At 43.0% G+C, this 25,769-nt stretch overlaps 1 protein-coding gene across 8 annotated transcripts in view; it reads left to right on the forward strand.

Moving 5' to 3' along the window:
- Positions 1-25,356, forward strand: part of IMMP2L (inner mitochondrial membrane peptidase subunit 2) — a 771,740-nt gene extending 746,384 nt beyond the window's left edge. For 6 of the 8 annotated variants that reach the window (XM_075929730.1, XM_075929739.1, XM_075929749.1 and 3 more), the window contains exons 6-7: positions 13,591-13,715; positions 24,595-25,356. In XM_075929730.1, coding sequence (XP_075785845.1) covers positions 13,591-13,715; positions 24,595-24,745 — 276 coding nt within the window. In that variant the 3' untranslated portion in view covers positions 24,746-25,356. The remainder of the gene's footprint in view (positions 1-13,590; positions 13,716-24,594) is intronic. The other 2 variants (XM_075929769.1, XM_006122511.4) reach the window with 1 other exon arrangement.
- The last annotated feature ends 413 nt before the right edge of the window (positions 25,357-25,769 follow it).

Consider the following 25,769-nt stretch of genomic DNA (forward strand, 5'->3'; position numbering starts at 1 on the left):
CACAGCACATGCTTGAATGTGCACAGGTTGCTGCATGATCCATGGCCAGCAAGGCCAACACACGCAGTCTCTGGTCCCCCCTTCTCCCCCGCATAAGGGGACAGTGATGGCACTCACATATTGTTGCTTCTCCGGCTGCGGACGACATCTGGGACAGGTCTGCCGGGATGGCTCGGGGTCCTCGCTGAGCGGCATGGTGACGCTAGCCTCCTCTGGCTCCTGGCCCCCCTCCTCCTTGTCTGTGCCATCATCAGGGCCCCCTGCCCCACAGTCGATGACTACCTGGGGGGAACAGACTGTCCCATCTCCCAGGATGCGGTCCAGGGCATCAAAGTAGGGCCAGCTGTCTGTGTGTGTCCCTGGTTGGGAGCTGCCTCCTGTGGCCCTGCATAGGCCTGCCGCAGCTCTTTTATCTTCATCCGCACCTGTTCCTGGGTGCAGATGTGTCCTCTGTCGGCCATGCTGGCAGCCATCCGGCCATAGACGGCCACGTTCCTGCATCTAGGGTGGAGATCATGGAGGTTGGTGGCATCCCCCCAAACCTCAATAAGATCCGCACTAGACCAGGAAGGTGCCCATCTCTTCCGGCCCATGGCAGGTTCTTGGGAGCTGGAGGACTGCTCCTGGGGACCGCTGGAGGGTTGGCTGAAACTGGCTGGCTGCCTCATTTTGTGCCACTGAGCAAGGGGCAGCAGCAGAGTGGCTCAGGACTGGCAGGGCTGGTGCTAGCTACAATGTCTCTGGGCAGACTCTGGACCTGTAAGAGCTCCGGAGGGGAGGAGGGAGGAGAAGAGTTTTCCTGGTGTGTGCCAGAGTGGCCAGCAGGGCACCCTAGGAAGGGCTGGAGGTCCCCTATTTCTAAATAGCCCCTATTCCCTGTCTACACAGAGCCTATTCCTCGTAGAATGAGGTTTACATATTTAGAAATATGTCCTGCGCTATTTCAAAATAATTTCTAAGTAGCAGTTTGGCTGTGTAGACACCAGTAAAGTTATTTCGGCATAATGCCTGTTATTTCGAAATAACTTTGCAGTGTAGACATACCCTTAGAGACTGTTCAGTGATCCTGCAGCAGTGAAGTCCAATGGAGCTTTGCTATTGACTACAATCATTCGGGATCAAGGAAGCCAATTATTGTCCATTTTTTATGCTTCCTGATTTCTTTTTTTTCCTATTTCATGTCTTCTGTCCAAACAGTTTTTTACTTTTGGGGAAAATTAAATTTCTGTCAAATTAGGATTAAGTTCTGAACTTGGTAGAAATCTCATTAGTAGAGCAGAACTCACAGGATTTTTATCTCTCAGGAATGATGCTATATCAGAACTCAAATACTAGCCTTCATTTGGCCTCAAATCTGAAGCCTGAGCTCTAATCCAGAGCCAAGTATTCTGGTTTTATCCAGATTATCATAATCTTTACCCAAAGATTGCTGCACTTCCCTGTTTATATATTAGGGATCAAAAACATTAAGCAAAAAGTATTTAATTGCCAGGCCAAAGTTTTCATTTTTTCCACCTAGTGACTCTGCTTTTTCCTTCACTAACTTTGATAGCTGGAATTACACTACCTTTGGACAATCAGGAATCTTACTATACATATTTTTTTTAGCTTTTGAAAAGGTCACTTACACTCAGATGTTAGTGTGAGAGAGAGTAACTAGTTTATTTAGTCAGCTGCTCTAAAGGGAGCATTCATGATGGCAGCAACCTTAACTCCATCTTAACAAAACAGTTTGTGTGAGTAAGAAATACAAGACATTTTTGGTTGTTAACTGGGGCAACATATCAAATATAAAATAATGTGACATATTGTTGTCTGAAAACTATTTCTGACATGGCTTTAGGATCCAGTCATACATTATTTATAAGATATCATTTTAGATTATTTACAAAAAGTTCTGAGTGTGTCATCTTATTTAAATATTTTTAAGCCTCCTAAAGAGCTGCTGCTAAATATGGGAGTTAATTTTGTCTTGACTCTAAGTAACAAATCTAAAATCATTTGAATAAACTTTTGTGGTGAGACAGCCATTCAGTAGAACTAAGGCAAGGCTTGATGTACCGGAGATGTCAGATACAGGGTTTGATTCTCTACTGCGCTGTACCTTTCATAGATCCTTACACCAAATCAGAATGGTCGCATTTTACCCATATTTTGCAGTAATATAAAAGACTACGTGAGATATAAAGTCCTAGAACCAGTGCGTTTGGTTTGTTTGTTTTTTACCTTTGTCATAGCTTTGAGGAAGACCTTGACTTTTTTAGAGAAGGACTATGCTTATGTCTAGTAGGTTCCTGTGTTTCAGCAAGTTACTTTAGCCTTTTCAATAATATGTAGTTTCTGATGGAGGAAGTGTTAGTTGTAATTCCATAGTGTAGGCTGCATGGAGCTTCCCGCTTATACGTATTTTATTATCACAAAGAGCTAATTAGGTTGAATTGATTTAACAGAAATTGAATGTTTTATGTCAGCTTTTTAAAAAAGTTTTTTTTTTGTGAGAATGCTCGACATATGTTAACTACATTCTTTGTGCTTAAAATGTATATTTTTTTGTTTTGGATACTTGTTGCAATAATAAGGCCCTAGTAGTCCCTGATTCTGAGGCTGCAAAATTCATCCCTTGCCACCAGCTTGTGCTCCTGAATCTCAATTTGGAAAAAAAGTATCCTTTACAGCAGAGACAGGGACCTTGAAAATGTGACTTGAGGATAAATAGATCAGTGAGGTAGGTACCTGGGTGTACAGACAGTTTGAAACAGTAACTTTGAATATATGCCCTATCCCATGAATCTCAGTCAAGGCCCTTTGTATGCTAATTCTATGGCCATAGAATTTACTATTTTTCCAGGATGGCACTAAATCACTATTTGGCTGCAACCAGATACTGGACATTTTGTTTTCTGACTCAGTTCTCTGCTTGGACCCACCTGAAGTGGCATCTTTTTCTCCAGCTTTCTGCACAAAGGGGAGTTAATTGGGTTTACAGTGGATGTTTCTTGCACTGTTCCATGTAGCCAACCAGCAAAGGATCGGGGAACCAGACTGGAGTTGAGCTTTACCAGGGAGTGGTGAATGTTAGAAATGTAGGCTGTTGAGCTGGGCTGCTCAAGGAGCAATATAGCAGCTAAGGCCCAAGTAGCATTTAACAGAGTAAGACTTGGACAGCAGGGAACAAGAAAAATCCCAAATGCATGTTGTGACAGTGAGTTGGGGTTTCCCAGACTCCTGCACCCCCGTAGCAGCCAGAACAGACTCCACCAGCCAGCAGAATAGAGGGAGTTCATTGCTTCTCTGGGGTACAGCACAGCATAGATGTAATCGGGTTACAGGAATTAGGGCCAGGATGCCTCAGGCCCCCTGGAGATGCGGGTGACTGGGCCCTTACAACCCCAGCACCCTCCTGAGTCTCTCTCTTTCATGGCTTCCTGAAAAAAACCCTTCCCCCAGAGCTCCTGTTTGTCTCCGCCTCTCTCCTATTGTCCCCTTCCCTGCCTTCAACCGGTTGGTCAGGTTCTGGTCCTCTTCCTACCTGACTCAGCCAGCTGTCCTGCTGGGCAATGCTACAGATACCAGATAGCAGGGGTCACCTCCAGCCCAAACACAGCCACCAGTGGATAATCACAATGTATGATTTGTATACTATGGTCACTCATGTGTAACAGGAAGGGGGGGGGCTGCCCATCCCTATTCCCTTCCTTCAGTTTTCCATTTAGTCACTAGGGGTACATCTAGACTACAAGCCTCTTTCGAAAGAGAGCATCTAGACTACAACCTCTTCTTTCGAAAAAGTGAGCCGCTTTTTCGAAAGAGAGCACCCAGGCCGTCTGGATGCTCTGTTTCAAAAAAGCCCTATTTGCATTCAAGAACGCCTTTTTTCGAAAGAACACTTTCGAAAAATGGCGTTATTCCTCATGAAATGAGGATTACCACCATTGAAAGAAAACCGCGTTCTTTCGATTTAATTTAGAAAGAATGCGGCTGTAGTCTAGACGCAGGTGAAGTTTTTTCTAAAAAAGGCTACTTTTTTCAAAAAAAACCCTGCAGTCTAGACACAGCCTAGCTAAGCAAAGGGAGTGAAGTCAGCTGATTGGCTGCTGGGTGTTTTCTTGCCTATTTAACCTGGCCATGGCTTTTCAAAATGCCTTTTTTTTCCTCTTCTTAGCTGTCCTGCCTTCCCTCCTCTTAGAAGTAGATTAGGAACTATACTGCTTGTGATGCTATGGGTCTAAACAATCTCCTGATTTTTAGGAAAGAGAAGAAATGTTTCCTTTGGGGCCAAATTGGTATGTGGTCTGGTGGAGATTTTTTTTAACCTTCCTTGCAACCTCTCGGAGGCACAGTTTGGTAGAAATGATAGGATTCAAGATTCATACAGTGCTATTAAAACTACTGACTTGTTGCAACTTGGGGGCCATGTGCAGTATAGGCAAGTGCTAAAAGGGACAGCTTCCAAAGTAAGAGAGATTTGAGAGAGAACAGTTAGAGCTTGTGTAACCACACACCTCCTGGCTGTGGTGTTCTGTCCCATCTATGGGCACCAAGACCACCTAGACAGAGACTGAGTCTTCTTCACAACCTTAGTTAAGTGGCATGTGGCTTTTAGCTCATGTGGTAGAGGCTCAGAGGTCCCAGGTTTTATCCCACCTGGTAACAACAGGAGTATGTTGATGTCCGCCTGCACTCACAGAAGAGTAGCCTGACATCTGTGCAGACTGAGATTTCCCTATCACTCTACCTCCCTTATTTGATGGCCACAAAGGGAAAAATTTACACAATAGAGCTAAGTTTGTAAGGTAAAGCCAAGGAGGATCTACCCTGAGTTACTGGAAGAAATTCATATCTGGATACTAATAGAGAGGTAGCCTTGTTAGTCTGATCTTGCTAAAACAAAAGGAAAAACTATGTATCACTTTAAAGACTAACAAGATGGTTTAATAGGTGATGATCTTTCGTGGGTCAGACCCACTTCCTCAGATCATATTCTGGAAGAGAATTGGCATGACTGTATATACCAAAGGATACAATGAAAAAAGTGAACACATTATTAAAGTGACAAATCAGATTTAGTACAGAAGTTGGGGTGAGGGGGAAGGGAAAGAGGGAATAGCTATTTGAGTCAATGAATGGCTTATCAGGGGTGATAAGTGGGAAGCTATCTTTGTAATGGTTAAGGTAATTAGCATCTTTGTTAAGGCCCATTCCTAAAGTGTCAAATTTAAGCATGAAAGAAAGTTCTAAAGTTTCCCTCTGTAATTTGGTGTTAAAGTCTCTTTGAAGTAAGATGCATGTAGTAAGGTCGTTAAGACTTGGATATGTGAGAGCAGGCTGCGGACAGTGTAATGCTCATCCCAAAAGCATAATAAATAAAATTGCTGGAGGCCGTTTAAACCAATCCCATGCATCTTATTCATTTGCCTGTTTATCCTGGTCAACAGCTAGCTGTTGCCTTCTTTTCTGGCACACTGTGGGAAGGCAGTTCTAAACAGGATTAGGGATTCTGGGAATGGAGCCACAGTATGTGGGGAGCATAGTGAGAAAAAATGCTCAAAAATAATCACTGTAAAAAATAATCCTTGACAAACTATACATCATTGAGTAGTAGTTGAGTGGGGATGGGACTGAAACTATCTGATATTGGTAGAATAAGTTAATGTTGATGCAGTATTTGACAGTTGTCACAGTGGACCTTTAAGGGCCGTAATTGCAGAATTTAGAAGTGGCTATTGCTCAGTTTGATCCAATTGTGCTCTGCTATCCTCTCTGTGGCTCGATCCCCCTATTTGAAATCCTGGGACTAGTCAGACGTGTGTCCAAATGCAGTTGGCACCTTCCAAATTTCAATTCTGTATTGGGAGCTAAAACCGGGACAGTAAGTTTTCTTCATCTCCAAAAAGTTATCAAAGTTCAAATCTAATAAAAGGTCAAGCCACTCTGAAATAGCATCCACAAATTTTGATTCTATCTACATCTTACTTAATTCCACCTGCCCTCAGATTCTTGCTCTTGGCCTGGTTTTCCTTCAGTTCTTGTAAGAAACACATTTTCTTCTATCAAAAAATACAAGCTTAACCTTTTCAGATTCTTTATTTAAAGTGGCATGATTTTGACTCACAGTATGTAGTTCCTCCTCAAAGGTTAAAACTATATCCTCAAGTCTGGAAACACAGGGTGCATATGCCTCCAGTTCTTTCTTCAAGTGAGTTAATGATGTATAACATCGTCTAGTGGGAGACTTCTGAAGAGCTGGCTACTTCTCATTCATCTCTGGCTGACTGTGAGTCCTTAAACTGGAGACTGAACATACAGTAGAAGAATGCTGTTCTATTGAAACACAGAGCACTTCTGTTTGCTATACAGAAGCTTTAGTGGCTAATGTGCCTTTTCAGGGATCTTCCTAAAATAACCCAACAGAAACAGAAAAAGCACAAAACACCAATGTGAAAAGAAGACTGTACAGTTTTTACCAAGGACTAAATGTTGTGAAGGAGTTCACCCACTTATAAGCTCCCCTTTGTGACTGAGGGCGACTGCAATTCCTCTGGCTAGCTGGTCTCCGGGGTGGAGGTGACCCTGAAGGCTACCTGGTCAGTAGCCTGGGACCAGGCTTCTTCTTACCCCATGTTGTGGCTCCTTGGGGTTGGCAGGGACTCAGAGACACCGATTTCTCTGGGTCCCAGCCCAGGGACCCTATAAGTAGCAATTGCCTGCTGCTTATTAATAGAGTCTGCTGCTGTTCAGTTACCTGGGTCACTTCCCTGGGAAGCTGCTCTGTCCAGTCCTTTCTCTTGGGTTTTGCAGTCAAGTCCTCCCTAGACCCTGTCCAGGGTACTGCAAAGTGTTGCTGTCTGTTAATGGCTAGTCTTCAGATGCTGGCAGGGCCAGATTAAGGGGGGGGGGGGCTAACCGGGCAGCTGCCTGGGGCACCAACCTATGGGGGGTGCCTGATGGCAGTTGTAAGGGGTGCAGCATGCCAGGGGGCCGGGCTGCGCATGCACCATGCGCCTAGGGCAGAGCCACATATGCGTCGCGCGCCCGCTGCCCGGGGCACAGGAATGACTTGAGCTGGCCTTGGTCTGAAGTCCGGCTCCCACTAGAGGTGTTTGAAGTGCTGTTGTCCTTTCAGTCAACCCTTAGCTCTGCCTGGGTTGAGCTTCAGCAAGAAACTGCTAGATCCTGGCCCAGCAGCTTGTTTTATATCAATTTTCTGGGCCCTGACTGGTTGCCAGAGAAGCAGCTGCTCTAGTCTACTTGGAGGACCTCTTTTCTGCTCTTCTCCCTGGAGCAGGGTGCAGCAAGGCCTCCAGCCTCCAGGAGAGGCGTTGGGCATAGGCCACCCTGTCACAATGTCCTAAACAAATACATAGTAGCTGAGAAACAGCAGACCCCCTATAAATAGTGCAACACACCTCTATTAGGAGAGTAGCAGTTTTAGCTGCTCTCTATTCCCCCTTTCTTAGAGTCTTTACCCACAAAACTTGCACACAAATAAATCTGGTAGGCTGCGTCTAGACTGGCATGATTTTGCGGAAATACTTTTAACGGAAAAATGTTTCCATTAAAAGTATTTCCGCAAAAGAGCGTCTAGATTGGCAAGGACGCTTTTGTGCAAAAAGTGCTTTTGTGCAAAAGCATCCGTGCCAATCTAGACGTGCTTTTGCACAAGAAAGCTCCGATGGCCATTTTAGCCATTGGGCTTTCTTGCGCAAAAAATTAAGGTGCCTGTCTACACTGGCCCTCTTGCACAAGTATTCTTACTCAAGAGGGCTTATCCCTGAGCAAGAGCATCAAAGTATTTACGCAAGAAGCACTGATTTTGTACATTACAAAGTCAGTGCTCTTGCGCAAATTCAAGCGGCCAGTGTACACAGCTGGCAAGTTTTTCGGCAAAATCTTGCCAGTCTAGATGCACCCATAGTCTTTAAGATGCCACAGGACTCCTTGTTGTTTTTGCAGATATAGACTAACATGACTACCCCTCTGAGAATAATGAAAATTCATCTGATCGTGTGGATTATTACTGCTGTCTCAACTAATTTTTCAGATGCTCATAGATCTCAAGGCAAAATAGAAATTGATAAGCAGTCTGTTATTGATCTGAAATGTGATTTCAAGCCCCAAAATATTAAGATACAAAATAACTCCTGAGTTTTACAGCTGCTAGAGGCAAGTACATATTGAATAGGTTTGTGTCGGTAAGTCAAACATTTAAAATTAATTTTGATTTATTTGCTATTTTGTCAAGAATTGGAAGAGCTCATTGAGATAATTTGCAGCATAACTGTATCAGGGCATACTGATATTTGGGTCTTTTAACTTTTATATATGCTAATCCTTTCCCCATAGAAACAACTTGAGAGCACAATTTCTTCTAATATATGTAAATACTGAGCAATATAGAGATTGAAGATGTTAAAAATGATAGTCCATTTAGCTCAGATGTAAAATTTATTTTTTTTTATATTGCTTAACTCTGAGAATATGCTTAAGTGCTTTGATGAATAGGGATGAGATTATTCATGTGCATCTAGCTAAGCACATGCTTCAGGCTTTGCTAAACGGTGGCTTACCTGCACAACTACAATTACAATAGATAGGGACAGCCCACAACATTTTGGCACCTGAGGCGGGGAGCTCAAATGACGTCCCCATGCCTCCTCGCTTGGGCCAAAACTTTGAAAGGTCTCAATTCTGCCTTCTGCCTGTTCTACTCCTCTCATGGTACTGCTCTGCTACCTACCCCAATAAAACTAAACGTAAAATGCCTTGTTCAAAAATTTTAAGTAACACTTAACTTTCAAACGCCTGAACAGCAAATGTAACTTTTCTTTTCTGCATAGTAAACATTGACATTTTTATCTGTTTGAATTGAATTTTTCCAGTCCTTTGTTCCTGTAGAACCCAATGTGGCTGGAACATTAGACTGGAAGAGTTTGCAACAAAAACAGTATGCAGCATTCTGGTGTTTTAAGTACATAAGCCATGGCCTCTCAACTTTGTCACCATTGGCGATTTCATGCCAGTAATGTGTTGGATGGAACTTCTATTTTCATTGTCTTTGGGGAACATGAAGTTTTTCACTTGCTGTGGCCCATGCAGTACAAGGAAGTCCCTCAGGCTATTGCTCAAGTGAGTCCACAGTCCTGGATTATCTGGACTTAAGGAACTAAACTCAGCAGCAGCTGTTTCTTGCGCTTCCACCACACTCTTCTCAAATCTACACTTTTCTGTGCATCTAGAGCAGAGAGGATACATATGCACCAGCAGCAGACACAATTTTCTACACTCTGGGTCCTAGTGGTGCCCCCTCTCCCCGCCCCAGTCTGGCACCTGAGGTAGCTGCCTCAGTTCGCCTCATGCCAGCCCTGAAAATAGAATATATATTAATTATGCCAATAGTTGAGTTCATTAGTCTTCCATTTTGAAAAGGTATACCCATTCCTCTGTGTGAATCAATAAAACAACCTAGCATCTCAGTAAGAATAACATAGCTTTCTAGATTAAAAACAATTACAATGTATAGAGATAGTCATATTATTTTTATAATAGTATATCCCTGGGTTTATCTGTCTGACTCCATAGAGTTAAAATGAAGAACGTAGCTAGGGAGAAGAAGCAGCTACCGAAAGAAGCTACCTCCAGAATGAATATCAAGTGTCTTTATTGAACAGTGGAGTGGGGGAGATTATTAATCAGGAAATGCCTTCCTATCTGGCACTAGCCAAATTAACATATATATTTTCCTAATATCAAAGGTTAGGATCATAGGGACACTAGATCATTAAATCTTGTTACCTAGTTCAGAAGTGGGGGAATCGCCAGCATCTTCTAGAGGTGAGATTCACATGCAAAGGGTAAGGTATAGGTAAGAAACAGGCATGTCAGCCTTTGTGTTATCCATCTTCAGTGTCTATTATTTACCTTTGGGTGAATAAACAAGGCATTTATTTTGATTAAACTGTTTTGAGGCACGTTAATGAAGTGACCACACAGAAATTTCCAGGCAGCTTCCAAACACAGTTGGATCTTTAATGGTTATATGGTTTGGAAACAGTCTGTAACCAAATGATCCAGTCCAAGAGTGGCTCGTCCATCCTGTCCCATGAGAAGTGAAGGTAGGTGAGCATGTCAGCTAAGGGGAGCACTCAAGAGGGTCTACAACTCACTCCTTAACCCTGCCATTTCTCATTTTTATAGGTCATTTTGTTACTGTCCCAAGTCATGAAATAGAAAGGATAGTTTATATAAAGTTTAAGTTGTTAGATGGGCATGAAATGAATAAATATGGTAGCCTCTACCTTTAAACACTATACAGCAAAATACAGGGGAGTGCACTATGCTCCCTTCTCAGCCTTCACTGATGGAACAGGAGGGTATGTAAAAGTTAGGTTACCATCAGGTGATACTGGTTCTCCAGATAATAGAGCCAGTGTTTAGAGCTGAGACAGGGTTGAATTTGGCTCCCTGTTTTTGAACTGTTGATATGCCAAATATGACTCCCTTGCTCAACAAGCCTAGGAAGCTGCCTTAGCACTTCTACGCTCAGACTGTGGGGATCAAATCATGAGAGAGGAGATTTCCTTTTCACCAGCCCCTTTGCTACCTCCCACTAGGTCCCTGAGAGAGAGAAGGCTCTTTCTTGATGAATGACAGCTGGAAAGGGCAATTAATTTCTTCTGTGCCCTTCCCTGCACCTAATCATCCTTCAAGCTATTTAAACACTCTTTTGAGCTGACTATTTTAGCTCTAAGAAGGGGAAGGAGGGAATCAAATATCCATTAAACATATTTATATGTTTCTCCCTGTACATCTTTCAACTCAGTCAGAATAGATATAGATTGCAAATGGTTTCGATAGAATTTACTATTTTCGATGAGCTGTGGGCATCATCACACAGAGACCTATGTGAGAAAGTCTTTTACAATTTTAATAACGTATCACGCAACTATCTAATGACACTTTGATATCCTAGCTACCATTGAATATCTGCTCCCTATTGCTTTTCAACAGCATGTTTTCTGTAAGCCAGGCTGCTTTTGTATGTCATTACATAAGAAAATGTAAACAAGCCTCACAGTTGGGCTTTTTGAAAAGATTTAATTAAGTGGAATGGTCTACTGAGTGTTTCTTTTTCTTTCTCTTACTGAAAAAGAGAAAATCAAAATGATTCTGATAACAATATCCAGAGAACATGATTCATGTCAATCTAAAAACATGAGCTTACATGGTACAAAAGAACGGAAAACTGAGGGTGATTAGAGATCTGTTTGCTACAAATGCGGTCTTTTAACACATTTCAAACAATTCACCTACCACTTAAAAGAGCTCCAGCCTTACCAAGCAAAAGTTGTAGGATCATAAATATGCTTTTCCCAACTTGTGCTAACTAACAAACATAAGATGTCTATTATCATACCCATTTTTTATTAACCCATCTTCTGGCAGCAGTTTCTCTAGCTACTGCTAAGCTCTCTCATATCAGAGGAAACAAATGATGGTGTCTTTGGTCATGATTCACAGGTATAGTTAGTAATGCTATTACATTGCACTAGAAACCTCAGTCAGGATCGGAGGGTCTGATTGGGGAACAATAATGCTTAGAACAGATTTTTTCCTTTTATATCTATCTAGGAGGTTGTAACAGTTTCTTCAGTTGTGAACCCAGCTAGCATCATCTGTGTCTGTCCCCTCATGGTTAGATTGCTGAACGGTATGATGTACCGTGGTTGTCAGTTACCTTCCAGGCAGCATGTAAGGTTATGAAACAAGGTAAATGGCTTTGGACCAATCTACATAGACAGTCTCCCCTCTCTCCCTCCCCCACCCCCCAATGGCCATAGCACCACAGTGGGAGTATTCAAGTTGGAGACCTGAAGTATAAAAGTATAAAACAGAGGAAGTTACACGTTAGAGTCACTAAGGGTCCCTCAACACTGAAATTTACTCCTCTCCTTCATCCTAAATAGTCCTAATTTGTTGTAAGGATCATCTACTTTCCTGGGCTTTGGGCAGATAGCAGGAATGGGCTGCTCATTTATTTGATTATGGGTGAAGATTAAGGGAAGGTGTTTACTGAGATGCTCATTTTATTGTTTAATTCTGCATGTGGTTTTTAAATGGATCAGTTTAAATAGAGCTTTGGATATGTTCCACCTAAAAATAAATAAAAGCACCCTCTATGTGGGCTAGATTTTGAATTCATCCAGCACGCAAACCTTGAATCTTGGTGAAAATATTTTAACAGGGGTTCTCTATGCACTGTCTTCCAGTTGGTTTTGGATGGAGTGAATTTTGCCCAGTAAAGCCGTAAGTGGCTTGAGACCTGTCTAACTAAGGGTATGTCTACACTACAGAGTTAATTTGAAATAACAACAGTTATTTCAAATTAACTTTAATAGCTGTCTACATATAGAAACCACTATTTCAAAATAAATTCAAATAGTGGAGCCCTTATTTAGAATTAGGTAAACCTCATTCTACAAGGAATAACACCTAATTCGAAATAGCTAATTCGAAATAAGTGCTGTGTAGACACTTATTTTGAATTAGGGGGCCTCCAGCTCTTCCCAGGGAGCCCTGGTGACCACTCTGGGAACAACCAGGAAAACTCGTCTGCTCCCTCCCCAGCCCTGGAGCCCCTAAAGGGGCAGATTCTGGCCACAGTGCCTGTGCCAGGGTTTCCAGCCTGCCAGCACACAGCCAGCAGACTGCACCTGGCACACCATAAGCCAGCCACCTGCTGCCACTCAGCCCTCCACTGCTCCCCAGGACCAGGCTGGCAGCTCTCAGGAGCCTGCCACGGGCCGCAAAAGGCGAGCGCCTTCCTGGTCAAGTGCGGAGATTGTGGGCCTCATTGAGATTTGGGGGGAGGCCTCCAATGCCCACGATCTCCACACTAGATGCAGGAATGCGGCCGTCTACAGCCGCATGGCTGCCAGCCTGGCCACCAGAGGCCACACGCATAGCCAAGAGCAGGTGCAGAGCAAGATCAAGGAGCTGAAGCAGGCCTATGGCAGGGCATCCCAACCAGGAGCTGTCCAAGAAGCCTGCCCCTACTATGAGGCCCTGGACCACATCCTGGGGGGTCAGACGGTCCGTGCCCCCCTGGTCATCATTGACCCTGGGGCAGAGGGCCCTGCCCCTGTCACAGGGAAACAGGAGGAGGAGGATGACAGCAGCCAGGAGCCTGCAGGGAGCCTGCCCTGCACCCAGGAACCCTGAGCCGAACCAGAGAGCCCGTCAGCAGCCTCATCCGAGGCTGGGGAGGCCTCCACATGTGAGTGACATCACTGTTTCCTTATGCAGGGGGAGGGGGAAGGGGAAGCCCAGGGACCTTACCCTGGGGAGAGACACTGCACACTGCCCTCCCTCCAGACGCCCCCTCTATACATAGGCAGGGCACATCTTCCCTCCCCTCACCACCACACTGTAGGCAGCAAAGTGACTGGGGTGCAGTCCTGGGCCAGCTCACAGTCCCGGGGATAGCAGGATGTGATGGTGCGGACACCTGCCATCCTCGCCTTGCAGAGGGTGGCTGGGTTTCACCCACTGTGTCCCCAAAGAGAACTGACCACTTCTCTTGTTTCACCACAGCCACACCACCTGCGAGTTCAGGACACACCACCCCGCCTGGACCCTCCACCCGAACCCGGGCCAGCAGGCGCGCCCGCAACCTGGAGGAGTTCCAGAGGCAGCAGCTGCGGTTACAGGGACGGCAGGTACACAGCCAGGAGCAGTGGGTGCAAGAGGACCTGCAGCTGTGGCGGGAGAGCTTTCGGGAGCTGCGGGAGCAGGGCTGTGCCCTCTGCAAGCACCTGCAGGCCCTGGCGGACCAATTGCTGCCTCCTGCTGCTCCAGCCTCTGTGGCCACCCCACCTATTGCTCCTCCTCCCACTCCTGCTCCCCCTCCCGCTTCTTCCGCACCCCCCCATCCCTCCTGCCCCACCCTCCACACCCACTCCCCCCTGACGCCTCCGCACCCGCAGTGCTGCGAGATGGGAGAGCCAGCAAGACCCCCAACCCTAAGCTTCCCCTACACCTTCCTCCCTTTGTCTCCCCCTTCCAGCTCTCTCCTCCCAGGTTTTCTCCCTCCCCTCTCCCGCCCTAAGTCCCCCCCTCCTCCCACCCCAGTTATGTGAAATAAAGACATTTTTTGTGGCCACACAGGTATTTTTATTGTACATCAGGAAAGGGGGTTAGGGAGAGGAAAGGGGAAGGAGGTGGGGGAGGAATGTAAGGCCCCAGGCCCCAGTGGGGCACGCCAGGGGGACTTCAGTCTTCGTCCACCTGGAAGCTCTCCCACAGAGCTTCTCAGATGCGGACAGCCCCCCAAAGGGCCTCCCGGCTGGCAGCCATGCGGGACTGTGCGTACTGGCCAGCCATGCGGTCAGTCTCTGCCATCCAGGCTGGCAGGAAAGCCTCCTCCTTCTTCTCGCACAAATTGTGGAGCACACAGCATGCTGCCACCACGTGCGGAATATTGTGCGGGGAGAGGTCGAGGCAGGTGAGGAGGCACCTAAACTGTACTTTCAGTTGGCCAAAGGCCCTCTCAACCACGATGCGGGCCCTGCTGAGCCCTGCCAGGAGAGTCTGAGGTGTCCTAAGTAGGGCTTTATGAGCCAGGGCTGTAGGGGGTAGGCCACATCCCCCACCAGGCACACTGGCATGTCCATGTCCCCGACCCTGATGTGGTGGTCGGGGAAGAAAGTCACGGCGTGCAGCGTCTGGCACACGGAGGAGTTGCGGTACACCCGTGCGTCATGTGCCTTGCCGGACCAGCCCACACTGAGGTCCGTGAACTGGCCCTGGTGTTCAGACACGGCCTGCAGGATCACGGAGAAGTACCCCTTGCGGTTAATGTAGAGGGAGGCCTGGTGGTCCGGGGCATGGATGGGGATGTGCATCCCGTTGATTGCCCCCCTGCAGTTGGGGAAGCCCAGGGCACCGAACCCCTAGATGACTGCGTCCAGGTTGGTAAGGTGGATGACTCTGTGGAGCAGCACCCTGTTGATGGCCTTGACTACCTGCAGAGAGACACATAAAACCGAGGGTCACTGGGGTGCCTGGGTGGCTGGGAGTGTTCTTTCCCCGCCACTTCCCCCTGCTCCACTCCCAGGAGCAACCTCTACTGCAATCCTGGCCACCATGGGCGGTCTGTAGCATGGCCGGGACAGACCGACCCCTCCCGGGGAGGGCACTTACACCACCTTCCCCCCGTTTTTCCTGGGGCAGCCCACGTCCTCCTTGCAGCCCCCCATCCTGGCCCAGTGGCCGTTGAGTGCCGTACCTGCATGAGCTCCACTCCGACGGTGGATCTCTCCATGCCGAACTGGTTCCCCACAGATCGGTAGCTATCCGGTGTGGAGAGCTTCCAGAGGGCGATGGCCACCTGCTTGTGGAGAGGAATGGTGGGCCTCATGCGTGTGTCCCAATCCCTGCAGAGCAGGGGCGAGCCACTCACAGAGCTCCAGGAAGGTGTCATAGACTTCAAGGTCAGAAAGGACCATTTTGATCATCTAGTCTGACCCCCTGCACAGTGCAGGCCACAGAATCTCACCCACCCCCTCCTAGAATAATCCTCTCACCTATATCTCAGATATTGAAGTCCTTAAAATGATGGTTCAAAGACCCCAAGATGCAGAGAATTCTCCCGCTAGTGACCTGTACTCCATGCTACAAAGGAGGGCGAAAAGCCTCCAGGGCCTCTGCCAATCTCCCCTGGAGGAAAATTCCTTCCTGACCCCAAATATGGCGATCTGTTGGTCTCCCCAGTGCTCCAGGACGATGTGGTCCCACAAGTCGCTGCTGGTGTCCAGACGCCAGATGCAGTGGAACATGCTGGCATCTGGGCACCGCTCCTCCAGGGCTCCCAGGGGAGCAGGGGGAGGACCAGGGGGATGGCCTGCAGCAGAAGGTGCCAGGCAGCCTCCAGCAATTGCTGCCAGGCTTGCAGCAAGACGTTCAGCATGAGCACAAGTCGCTGCTGGTGTCCAGACGCCAGATGCAGTGGAACATGCTGGCATCTGGGCACCGCTCCTCCAGGGCTCCCAGGGGAGCAGGGGGAGGACCAGGGGGATGGCCTGCAGCAGAAGGTGCCAGGCAGCCTCCAGCAATTGCTGCCAGGCTTGCAGCAAGACGTTCAGCATGAGCACCAGAGTGCCCAGGGGCAGCTCTGGTTCCATGGTGCCAAGTGCTGCGGTGTCCCAAACGAGAGCGACCGAAGCAGGCAGAGAGGAAAACGCTTTGCTGTCCCTCGGCGAGGTAGGCAAGCAAGCGGGAAAGCTGAGAACCGGCTGTCCAGAGGGGTCCCTTTAAGCACGAGCCTCAGATAGCCTCAGACAGCAGCCACACAAAGCAATTACTGACCTGATGCCCTGCTGGAGCCGGTTTCAGCTGCCCTTAAATGCGATCCAACGTCCAATCAGTGTGGACGCACTATTTCAAAATAGCAAAACGCTATTTTGAATTAGTTTTTGGGTCTAGATGTGTTATTTCGAATTAACTAATTTGAAATAAGTTAATTCGAAGTAGTGCTGTAGTGTAGACCTACCCTAAGAGACTATCTTCTCGTGCTAGGGAGGTTGATCATCAAAGGCACTTGAGCAATATTGCCCTCGGTTAAAAAAATAAGAGGGGCGTTCTCTGTGAGAATCTGTTTTCTTTGGAGCTTCTCCTCTTTGGTATGAAATAGCCAGTTCCTTTTCACTGTTAGGAAATATAGCAAAGCCTGTTTGTTCTCCTAAACTTTTGAGCAAGTTAGGGAATTATGAATGTGATGAGTCATGGATAGATTGTTTCTTTTGCCTGGTCACTGTTGGGTAAGGGTGAAGGTGTTGGATTTGGGAAGCATAAGACTAGTGTGATTAAATATTACCTAGAGACTAGCATGGGCGCTCTTTAATCTTTTTCTCTGCATGTAAATAAGAATAAAGGCATCAATATTAAAGAATAACTTCCTGAAATGGTCAGACTACCCTGCTTCCTGAAATATGGGATTTCTTTTCTAGCCTGCAGGAACTGGAAAATATTCAGTCACTAATGTAAAACATAGTGTGTGGAGAGGATGGGGCAGAATATTATTGATAGAGCTTAATGTCTTAGCCTGGAAATATTAGGTCCAGACCTCAGTTTTCTGTCAGAAGATTCAAGGACAGAAAAGGAACTCTTTTCTCATTAGTGAAACTTGACCCTGAAATGTAACTCCCTCCCTCCCTGCTTTTCAAAAACTTAATGAAAATCTGATTTGTATTTTAACCAATTTATTCAGCTCAGCAGTGCTAGCAACACTCACACTGAAGACTGGTTTTATAAGAGCCAAAATAGCGTGTGTACGGAGTCTTTCCCAAATTGGCACATATGCAGAGGATACAGATAGAATGACAGTCTATGGACTCTAAGGAGAAAGGGAACAGCTTTATCTATATTCCTGTATCACAAATGGAAGTGAAGCCATGATCATATAACCTGCCTGCCTCCTGTTAAAAGCACTAGCAAGCTTTGGGGGTAGGGTGTAGGCCCTTCCTATAAAGGAGTGATGCAACAGGTACCCAGGATCTCCAAAAGCTGTTTTCCCAGAGCTTTCTGAGGACAGCAGGATTCCACACTGGCCCTTACTATGTCATGCCTAAATGGCACAATTAAGCCTTAAATTAGTGACATGCAGCAGAACAAATATGTTAATCAACTTCATGTGTAACGTACAGCTTTTCTAAATGGGTGTTCATTCAAGGAAGAGAGCATTAAACAATCGGTAGCAGCATCAGCACCAGTAAGGTGAAAAATGTCACTAATACTAACACTCTCAGAAGGTACTGGTGCAAAGTACACTTGACTGGAATTCACACAGAAGTTTCACAATTTGTATGCATTTCTGAATAATTAATAGCTAGAGACTTGGGATATATCTGTTACATTTCATTTGAAGACAATAAAAGTGTTGTAATGACAGTTTCCTGCTACTTAAATTACTAATTCTTTACATTATTGAAATGCAAATATACTAATGCTTTTGTTCTGGGGCCGTTTATGAAGACTAATAAGTGCAGTTCTTCTCTTGAGTAACATGACATAATGACAGCCCTATTTAGGCTTAGAGTTCTGATGCATCAATAAGTGAAATATTAAACGGGTCTAAACTATTAAATAATATACTTTTTGATCTATGCAGCAAGCAAGCATATCATAACATGCGCTAAAGCAAATTCTGTCTTAATTTTTGCAACTCTTTGGGCTATTTTTTTAAAAAATATACAGTACACTGGTTCATAAATCTTTCTCTAGGCCTATCAAGAATAATGGTTTTATTAATCATAAGCAAGGAAGGATAACTCAAATAAGTTTTCATAAAGTTATACTCACTAGAGATTAGGCTAATACTTAAATGCAATATATTACCCTCAATTTAATTTTTTTTGACAAGACACAAAAAGAAGTTGAAAAAGAACATCACTAATTATTATTCTCCTCTCAATAACACATCCTTGACAGTTTCAAGAATTAAGTCAAAGGGTATGTGCCAGCCATTTTGTTTGTTAGTCTAAAGCAGTTACTGGGATTTGTAGCTGCTTTTTTTATGAAAGTGAGAAAAAAATCCTGCATATTCCTTAATTTCCTTATATCCACAGTATTTTGATACTGTTATAAATATAAGTGATTATAGAAGGTTAATTAAACTCTCTCTTTCTCCTGTGTAACATCTTAATCCAGTGGTTCCCAACCTTTTCGAGCGTACAGATCCCTTTTCAATCTATTACAATTTCACGGACTCCCACTGTGGGGGAGAAAATTAAAATAAAAGAAAAAGAAAAGTGGGCCTGATTCTTACTTTTAAACTTTCTGCAGACCCCCTCCAGAACCATTGCGGACCAACAGGGGTCTGCGGACCACTGGTTGGGAACCACTGTTTTACTCAATTTATGAAATTTATAACAATATGATAAATTTTAAATCTTTGTTTTACCCCTTTTTTAATTTAAAGCTAATCTAGCCACTCAAAATCAGATTGACTAAGAAGAGAACACAGCTCACTGATTTTGTTACTTAATTGACTACCCTATTTTGACTGTCAAGCATATGAACTTTATTAAGAATTCAGAGAGTGTCCACCTATTCCCATATGAACATCTTAATTTACAAAGACACACTGGGAGGGGATAAGTACAATTGTTTCTAAAGTTTCACATAGCGATTCTGTGCCACACTGTGAAATTTATTCATTCTGAGAATTGGTCTTAGTATTATGAATAAATGTTAAGCTATTTTATATAGCTATAGATGCATGAATGTACACACATACATTCATACAGTACAGATACAGCATTTGTGTGTATCCATCCATCTCTATGCATATTCAGAACGTTAAAGTGGTACTCAGAATGAGTACTCTATATTGTGTTACAGAATCCCTGTTTGATATGCATATAATTATTACAACTACACCATTGTTGTGTGTTTTGTTTGTTTGAACTAAAAATGATTCCATCAGAATATTGGGAACTCCAGATGAATCCTTGTTTGAGTTTACAATGTGGTTTTTGAATGAAAACCATTATGCTTTCTCTGTGTTGGAGCTACTGCTCAAGCTATAATACTGACAAATCACTTAGTAACAACATTAGTGTCCCGCATGCTTTTCTTTATCAGTTGATGGCTCCATTAGGTTTGACTTGTAGAAGAGGTATAAGGGTGGGGAGAATGAGTGAAGTTGTCAGTATGTTGCCTTTCTTTATTATAGTTGAAACAAGCTTATTGCATTTTTTATTTTGATAAACAAGGTAGCATCTTGCAGCAGTAACAGCCAGCAGGATAATTTAAAATGAGCAGCCCGAGGTGCTGTATGCTTTTTAAATAAAATAATTCCTTAGTTCTCACTTTGGTGTGTTTCTTACATGCATGAAAGAAGATCAACAATTGTGTCTTCTGTTGTTCATTACCACAGGTACTTCAACTGCAGGAAGTAGTTTCTCTGGGATACTACTTTAATCCACAGGATTTTATTCATATTGAGCCTTTCTCCTTGCTGCTATACTTGGGAGAGGTTGATTCAAAGTTCAACAATGTACAAAATATGAAATGTAATGGTTTACTTTCTATTAAACTATAGATTTTTTTGAAGAGGTTAATTTACTGAGAAAATACGCTGAGACAGTTTTACACCTGCAATCTAATATCAAAGTGTAGCGTAATAGCCTTTTTTAATGACAAACAATTTAATTTTTCACCCAGGTATCCTACACAATATATTTTGGTGAATATGATACCTGGAATACTAGCTACTTGATAATGTGTTTTCATTCTAAAATTCTGTTTTCAGTTGCTCCAGATGTTTCTGAAGCATTCAACTTTTGGGGCTGAAAAATTTCCAGTGTTTTTGTCCATTTGCATTCCAGTTTCAGCTTCATGTGGCATACATAAAGGGGTTGTAGTTTGGTGATATCCCATATGTGGAAAGATAAGTGATAGTAAGGAGTATTCAGTTAGAGGCGATTTTATTTCTGTATTGAGTCAGATTCTCTTAGGGTATTTTGGTGAAGATGGATATGAGTGCATCAGGGTCCAGGAAAAGATCTGACCTCACCCATTTTGTCTCCTTAATGAGACCAACACAGTTACAACACCGGATACAATTAATTTATAATGGCTAGAATAGTTTCTTATGGGCCTTCCTGCTGGGTGGAAGTCACGGAAATGCATGACAACACTCTAGCCTCCTGCTGGCACACTCCCTCCATGACCCAAGTAGCTCCAAGATCCCATTGGAGGAAGGGGATCAGATATGCCAACTTTATACCGGCCCAAGATGTCTCTATATTCAGGGATTTTTTTCATTGCTCTTTTAGGACTGCTTTAAGGCCATTTGTGTAGTGACATTTGTAGGGTCCAGATTTTGGCCAACAATGTTTACCCTGAATAGGACCTCCAAATAGTTAAATCTAAAAGAACAAAAAGGATCCCAAATTGTTCACTGCCTGTCACAAGGCACCAAACCATGAGCAGAAAACCTAAAATGTAGCAAGAATTACAAAGAGTTGGACCTGCAAATTGCTCCTTTATTAAACTTATTTGCAGAAAAAGTATTTCCTCTGAAGTAGTATATTCTCAGTAAAGAATCCCTAATTAGAAACGACAACTTTGATCTTATTGTTTTATTTGTTCCAAGCTTGGGTGAATTTTACTCCATGAGCTTTTTTTATCATTGTTCTGAAACACTTGGAATGCCCATGACACATAAATAGAATATAACTCAAATTGAGGAGTTAAAGCAAGACAGACTTGTCAGAGTTGTAAGTTGGCATATGCTTTTTACAATGTTGTTTTCCAAGTGTTGATGTAATTTCTTATATAACATATAACCTGTTGTAATTTTAATTTGATTTTTTTTCTTTCTGGGCATGTATGTAAAGAGTGTAGAGTTTTTCTCTGCCAATGGCATTCTACAGGCTTCACACAGTTTAAAAGTATGCAGTTAAATATGTATAGTTAAATGCACATTAACAAGACTAAAAGACAAAATGCAAATTAAAAAGGCTAACATTCTTATGGGCTTAAGAGTGATAAAACAAGATCAGTTAGAGTTAATGTTTTTAATGAGTGTTTCTCATGAAGTGCAGTCTCATTAGACTTTTATTCTTCAAGTACGGCTTAATAAGGGGAAAATGTTCAAGACTAATACTGAAGAGTTCTTGTTATGCTTTTGATTTCGTGCTTGTGGTTTTCTACCATGTGACAGAAAGTGGACAAGCAAATATTTCTGTATATTACATTTAAAATATAAGACCTTAGGACATGACTACTTGTGTATGCTATAGAGATATATGGCTACTTCTGCCCTTTCTTCTGAGTGTGTGTGTGTCTCTATTTCTATATTTATATTGCTCCATGGGAGCAAGTCAGCTGCCCATATGTATTAGTAATAAAGAAGTTGTTGTGAGGGCCATGCTCTTGATTCCTCACTGGAGTGTCTCAGTTAAGCTGTGTTCCCTGTGCTAATCTTTCTCACTTCATATTTTGATACAGAAACCAGGATCTCAATCTAGTCTCTTTTGTTAAAAACCCAGTGACAGCTTCCAATTACTGAGGGAGTAAAATAGCAGACAGGAAGTCACGGGGGAGCATGCACAGTAGAAATGAATGGAGGCATGAAATACAGAGTGAGGGTGGAAGCAGGAACAGCAAAATGGGGAGCAGAAGTTGAATTTAGTCCTCCAATCCAGCACTTTTTTCAAGAAATACTATTCTACACAGGATACTACTAGTCCTGGTCTGTAAATCAGCTTTGTTAGGAAGAGGTTGTGTTTAAGGAGAGTCTGGATCTGTGTTATCCATGGTGGCCTTCTAAAACCTGTCAGGGAATAATCAGTTGCCCTAATTGGCTGTTTAATGTTCAATGCACAGAAGAATATTTGCACCCTAGAAAACAGACTGCTTCATCAGGGAGTGTTCTCAGGAGGAAGATGCTCCCAAGAGAAAAGCTTATAAGGGGAATGTAACAGGACTCAGTTAAAGGGAAGAAATGGGAAGGATCCAGAGAGAGAGCACATGAGAGATACTGTTCCCCATGTGAAGGAAGTGCAACTATCCTGAAAGAAGGAGCTAGAGACTTTCCAGGGGAAGAGAAGAGAGTTTCTGAAGGAAGGGCATAGCAGTTTCTCTCCAAGGAGAATTGTACTGATTCTGGGATGGTGAATGCCATGGGGAGTACCCAAGTAAGGTCTTGTTTATGTTCCTTTGAACAGTGTGCCCTTTAGTGCACGGAAAGTCTGTTTGGACTTGTCTATAATTGGATGAGGAGAAAATAAGGCCTGGGTGCTTGCCTGAGCTCTAGGAGAGACACAGTCAGGAGCAGAGCATTCACAGTCAGTCTCAAACATGTTTTGTCTCCAATATTTATGTTCTCATTATATATGCAGAATTCCCATGGAAATCAACAGGTGATTCATGCCCTGAGAAAATACAGAATAGATGTGAGAGGAGAGCTTAGTCCTTCACGTCAGTATTGGGTCCTTGCTTTTATATGCTGCACTGGTGATTGTATCCATTTCATTATTTGTAGCCAATGTTGGAATAGATATAATGTGAATTACTAAGAGTACAAATCCTTTGGAGAGTATGCTGTCATGTCATCTGAACTCCAGGTAGTTGGATAATTAAAATAGAAAATATTCCGTATGCCCAACCAGCTATTCAGAACAACAGCATTACTGAAATAAAAATGTAGCAAGTCTATCGAAGAAGCTTGTAAACAGTGATCACTCAGAAGCTTGGACTTAGTTGTTCTTCCCCTTCACATGAAAGGAGCACTGCAGTGGTCCAAGGCAATCAGCAAGTGAAATCAGATATCACACCATAATTTCAGTGATCTGGTTTTGATTCTGTTAGCTACTGTGGATTGTTAGCTAACAAAATTATATTCAAGTAAGTCAGCACCTGCTTAATCAAGCTACAAAATATGGAATTAGATATAGGCCACTTCAACTTCAGTGATTTGATTATGTGGAAGAGAAAGATTGGTGCATATATATTATTCCTATGAAATTAAATCAGGGAAATTAGCTGAAGATATTCGTAGGGGTCTGTTTGGTATTAGCATAAAATTTTGAACTTCCTACATATTCAGAGAATTCTTTTTGTGGTGAGAAGTGAACATAGAATTGTATATATGTGTCTGTAGTTATACTGGGTTAATACTAAAGAGCCTAGGAAGCATCCAAAGTGTATTCTGATTAAATATAATCATTGTGTGGGAAAACTGCTTCTGCATTATAAGAAAACTGAAATTTGTAAGGCTATGTCTAGACTGCAGGCTTCTTTCGAAAGAGGCTCTTTCGAAAGTATCTTTCGAAAGAGCCTCTTTCGAAAGAGAGCGTCTAGACTGCACGTGGAACTTTCGAAAAAGCGGCTTGCTTTTTCGAAAGAAAGCACCCAGTGAGTCTGGATGCTCTCTTTTGAAGAAGCCCTATTTACATTCAAGAACGCCTTCTTTTGAAAGAGGAACTTTCGAAAGAAGGCGTTCTTCCTCGTGCAATGAGGTTTACCGCCGTCGAAAGAAAAGACGCGTTCTTTCGATTTAATTTCGAAAGAACGCGGCTGTAGTCTAGACGCAGGTGAAGTTTTTTCGAAAAAAGGCTACTTTTTTAAAAAAAAAACCCTGAGTCTGGACACAGCCTAATTGTCAAGTCTCAGAGCTTAAAGGATATAGACCATGTCCAAGGATCAAACATGGGTTAAGTTAGGTGCCTAAATTTTTGCATTTTAGTCCATAAATCAGCACATAGTCAATCAAAATTCCCATATTTGGTATCTTTTGATTTACAGACACAAAATAAAAATGACTGAACGAATGACTGTTAAACATAATGTGGAAGACCTCTGTGATGCTTCAGGGTCTGCAAAATCATTAGAACTTAGAATGAGTCCTTTAAAATATTTTGCAAACAGCATTAACTTTTCTCTTCCATTATGTCTGTAGCACAAATCATTAATGTTGTAAAGTCTTTGCTTTGTTTTCCCTTATTTCTCTTATAAAATCATTCACTGCATATAGTTTTAAAAAATCCGGTTACATTTTATTAAAGACTGTTGTTTCTATTGTTGGCGCAGGTCTCTCTTGGACTTTTACATGCTCGTGCTACCCATATCCTGTGGCCTCCAGAGCGCTGGCAGAAGTTACAACCTATGCTGCCTCCAGAACGAACACCACTTCACACTAATGAAGATTGACCTACATGTTCATGATGGAGAAATGAAATAGTGATACTAGGATAAACCATTGAGAGGGACTAATGATGAAATACCACAGATAAGAATTCCAAATATACAAGAAGAGAAACTTCCACTGCAGAAATTCCCTCATGTTAAGATATTACTTCAAAGCTAAACTTTTCCATAATCTTTCATATTGTATGGTACATTATTTTGGTTTGGAGTCACTATTCTCTGACGGAGTATTCCAATCTTCAGTTTTCCAGAAACAGTAAAATGTATGTACCATTGTCTGTTCGCATGCTCCTGTTGATAAGAAGTTATTATAATAGTCTATAAAAGACTTTAATCTTTTGCTTTTGATTTGTTTCTTTAACAGCTTGATAGATCTCTGAAAATTAATATTTTGTTGAAAATGTGAAGTCAATACAGTACTTCATCATTTCATTTAGGTCTGAATATGAAGAAGCATTTACTCATAATATAACATTTTGGATTGCACTATAATTATTAATATAAAAATATTAGCATTTCTGTAGATGAAAAGCTAATTGTACAATATGCCAAAAAAGAACAAATGTGTCTTTAATCCAGTAATTTTATTTTTCATTTAAAGCAGCTTGTTGTTTTTATTAAATTGAATATGTTCTTTTAAATTAATCTTCACTATAAATATTCTTTTTTTATCAATTTGTTGAGACACAGGTCTGAGAAAAATATAATACATATTATACCACAGCATCTACACAAAGTACACTCCATTTATTTCCTAACTACAATCACTCAGTGTTAATATTGATTGTCACATTTATTTGGAAATATGTAAAAAGCTTCTTTAATATTATAAAAACATTCCTCAAGTAAAGTACAAGAAGGTTTCCATAGACTACATTACAGTGAAAGGGTCTTGATTGATTCCCATTGAAGAGTGATGCAGTCTTCAGTCATAGACAGGTATGAGCCCAGTTCATTTCATATATATTGAATGTTACTTCAGAAGAGACAGTATTCAGAAGGATTTGACATCTGACACATCTGTGCTATGGTTATGCAATCTTTCTCATCAGACTCCA

The sequence above is a fragment of the Pelodiscus sinensis genome, chromosome 1, assembly GCF_049634645.1.
Source record: "Pelodiscus sinensis isolate JC-2024 chromosome 1, ASM4963464v1, whole genome shotgun sequence".
NCBI lineage: Eukaryota > Metazoa > Chordata > Testudines > Trionychidae > Pelodiscus > Pelodiscus sinensis.